The sequence below is a fragment of the Mandrillus leucophaeus genome, unplaced genomic scaffold, assembly GCF_000951045.1.
Source record: "Mandrillus leucophaeus isolate KB7577 unplaced genomic scaffold, Mleu.le_1.0 Scaffold235, whole genome shotgun sequence".
NCBI lineage: Eukaryota > Metazoa > Chordata > Mammalia > Primates > Cercopithecidae > Mandrillus > Mandrillus leucophaeus.
Window position 1 is genome coordinate 3,121,719 of NW_012102421.1, and position 3,114 is coordinate 3,124,832.

The 3,114-nt window shown below is 33.3% G+C and overlaps 1 protein-coding gene across 1 annotated transcript in view; it reads left to right on the top strand.

Moving 5' to 3' along the window:
* The window catches only part of ODF2L (outer dense fiber of sperm tails 2-like), a 54,869-nt gene extending 52,671 nt beyond the window's left edge, over nucleotides 1–2,198 (top strand). The window contains exon 18 of the mRNA XM_011982145.1: nucleotides 1,599–2,198. Within this exon, the coding sequence (XP_011837535.1) occupies nucleotides 1,599–1,727 (129 nt within the window). The 3' untranslated portion in view covers nucleotides 1,728–2,198. The remainder of the gene's footprint in view (nucleotides 1–1,598) is intronic.
* Nucleotides 2,199–3,114: the final 916 nt, after the last annotated feature.

Below are 3,114 nucleotides of genomic sequence, written 5' to 3' on the forward strand. Positions count from 1 at the left end.
CCATGGAATACTATGCAGCCATAAAAAAGGATGAGTTCATGTCCTTTGCAGGGACATGAATGAAGCTGGAAACCATCATTCTCAGCAAACTAACACAAGAACAGAAAACCAAACACCGCATGTTCTCACTCATAAGTGGGAGTTGAACAATGAGAACACATGGATACAGGGCAGGGAACATCACACTGGGGCCTGTCAGGGCATGAGGGGCTAGGGGAAGGATAACAGTAGTAGAAATACCTAATGTAGAGGATGGGTTGATGGGTGCAGCATACCACCACGGCATGTGTATACCTATGTAACCAACCTGCACGTTCTGTACATGTATCCCAGAACTTAAAGTATAATAATAATAATAAAAAATAAAGATCTGATGTTTTGTTAAACCTGATAATTTTTGTACTAGTAAAATTCTAGAATTCTAAGCATAGATTTAAACATTGCTGAAAAATTAGTTTGTGTGTTTTATGCCTTCCAGGGGACAGTTAAGTGGGCAGTATTTAATATGCCTGCTTTAGCCCCATTTGAATTGTAAGCACTCTGAGAGCATGTCTCGTAGTTGCCTTTATCCCTGGTGTCTCCCACAGTGCCCTGCTCGCCTGCAGGCCTTTTTGTATTTTCTGTCCAAGTACCCTAATGGGGTGGCGCAGAATGGATGTACAGATCTGAGGATGACCTCAGCAGCTTAATCCAAGGCACCCCTCCTGAAGCCTGAAATGTCTTTGAAGTCTTATGTATTATCCTAAAATCCATTGACATTTTATATCCTACCCTACAAAATAAGTGTGTTACTATTTTTCTTTCCAAATTGTTGAGTAAAACTCATTGTATTTATCCTGTGACTTTGTACTGCTAAGCCTATCACATTATTTTTTACCTGCCCCATTTCCTGAGATGGGCATTGCTCAGTTTCAAAAGGTATCAGGTGTCATTGAACACCTGATATGAAGGATGTAAAAGTTCTCTCTTTTCTGTCTAGGTGTCTATATTTTAATTGGAAGCTAGATGATATTTGCAACCTGTGGTTATCTAAAGCATTGTCAGTGAACTCACCTACTTAAGAATTCATATGCACCTTAGTTAAAAAAAAATGTATTGCAGTTTTAAATTTTTTCCTCAAAGAACAACTTTAATGTGAAGAATTATTTTTATTTTTTAAGGGATTCCAGAAATAAAATGTTCACATTATCAAAACTAGAGTTCTGTCAACTTTTAAGACATTTAATTATTTTGGAATAAAATGTGAATTTTTAGACAGAAAATGGCAAAAACTGGTATGAAAATGTATCATGTTACATGTGAAATTATAACAGTTGTTAAAGAACCTATTAAGTTAATTATGTTAAATATGTAATAATTTGGTGCTAAATGAATGTGTATTATAAATTATATCAGTGAAAATCAACCATATGTGTGCTTTAATTATTAATTTTAAAGAAGAGTGAGCTCTAAGAATGAACACATCAGATGTGAGTATTCTTTTAAAAAATCAAAAAGAATTATCTAGTTATTGTATATATGTTTTTAATGTTATGACTCTGCTCCTTTGGAATGAATGCTATTATTGCTTATCTGTATTTTTTTCCTTTTTTCTTTAGAAAGCACAACATCAGGAAGTGTGTTTGAAAGAAGTACAAAATAGTCTTGAGAAGTCAGAAAATCAAAATGAGAGTATTAAGAATTATTTACAGTTTCTTAAAACTTCGTATGTAACAATGTTTGAATAAATTGTCAGATTTATTTTCTCTAAGTAGTAGATTTTTATTATGAGTCTAAAATGTGATTGGGTAAAAAAATAAATATACTACCAGTTATATTTTATGATTTATGGGTGATAGTATTAGAGTTTTTATGTAAAGATTTTTGAAACATAATTTATCTAACTGAAACTTTAAAATAGGATAGTTGTTACTTTTCCTTTTTGCTGGATAATTCTTATTTATCTCTGGTTTAATTTCTTTTAAAAGTAAATTGGTTTTTAGAATTTTTCTCTCACACATACAAATAGAAGTCCGATTAATTCTTTGTGATGTTTGTAGCCACCATTCAAGTGAATTTGTAGTAAGTCTTTGCCAATTTGATTTTAAATAATGTATATAATTGATTATATTGTGGCGATATATAAATGTGATAAAGTAAAATATTCTTAATTTTAATTTTTAATAATGGTGTAATTACATACTTTCTAAAGCTACTAAGTTTTAAGTCACAGCTATTAAATACCAGCTGCTAATGACAGGTGAAAACGTGGTCATGCATTGTTTCTTTATAAAGAACAGACATTCAGGCTGTCTTCAATTTGTAGTCTCTTTTATTCATTTTATACTAATGATTATCTGATATTATTATTATTTTAGGCATTCTAAAGCCCCTTAGTTAAATAAAAGATTAAAGGAGAACAACTTATCCCACCTTTCCATGGCCAGCTCACATGGAGATGATCAAAATAAGCACTCTTAACATCAAGAAGCTTTAAAATAAGGTCTTTAGTATTGAGATGAAGTTGTCCAAGTTGACAAAGAACTTGTTTGCTATAATCTCCCACTGTGTGTGCCAAGGCAGAATACTCTAAAAGGGGATGGACGTGGTTTACAAAGGATCAAGTAATAATGACTCCTCTTGGACAATGACTTTAGAGCTGTTAATTCAAAGGAACACTCAGGTCTTAAAAGATCTCTAAAAAAGGCAGGTTTTGAACTACACAGTTCCAGCCTATGAACAGACATATCTCTTTAAGATGTTTTATGCTCTTTTCTGATCAGAGTTGAGGGCCTGGTCCCCACTGATCCCCTCCCTTTTAAGACTGTCGTATCATCCACAGATTCTTACTTTCTAGTGACCCAATTGCTTCATAGTATTTTTCTTAAAATAGCAAAATACAGAGTGTCAGAACTGGCCACATTTTTTACCCAACAATTGCTGACAAGATTAGTGTCACTTTTTAAAAAAATCGTAGTACTCATGGTACTAAAAACATACCTGACCCTTGCAGCCGTTTCTTTATCTCCTAACACAAAGGGAGCCTCAAGAAATGCCCACATGAAAGGAAAGCAAAGCTCTTGAGTTTTACTCACTAAACTGTAAGCTCCTCAAGGGCTGAAATGTATCTTAGTC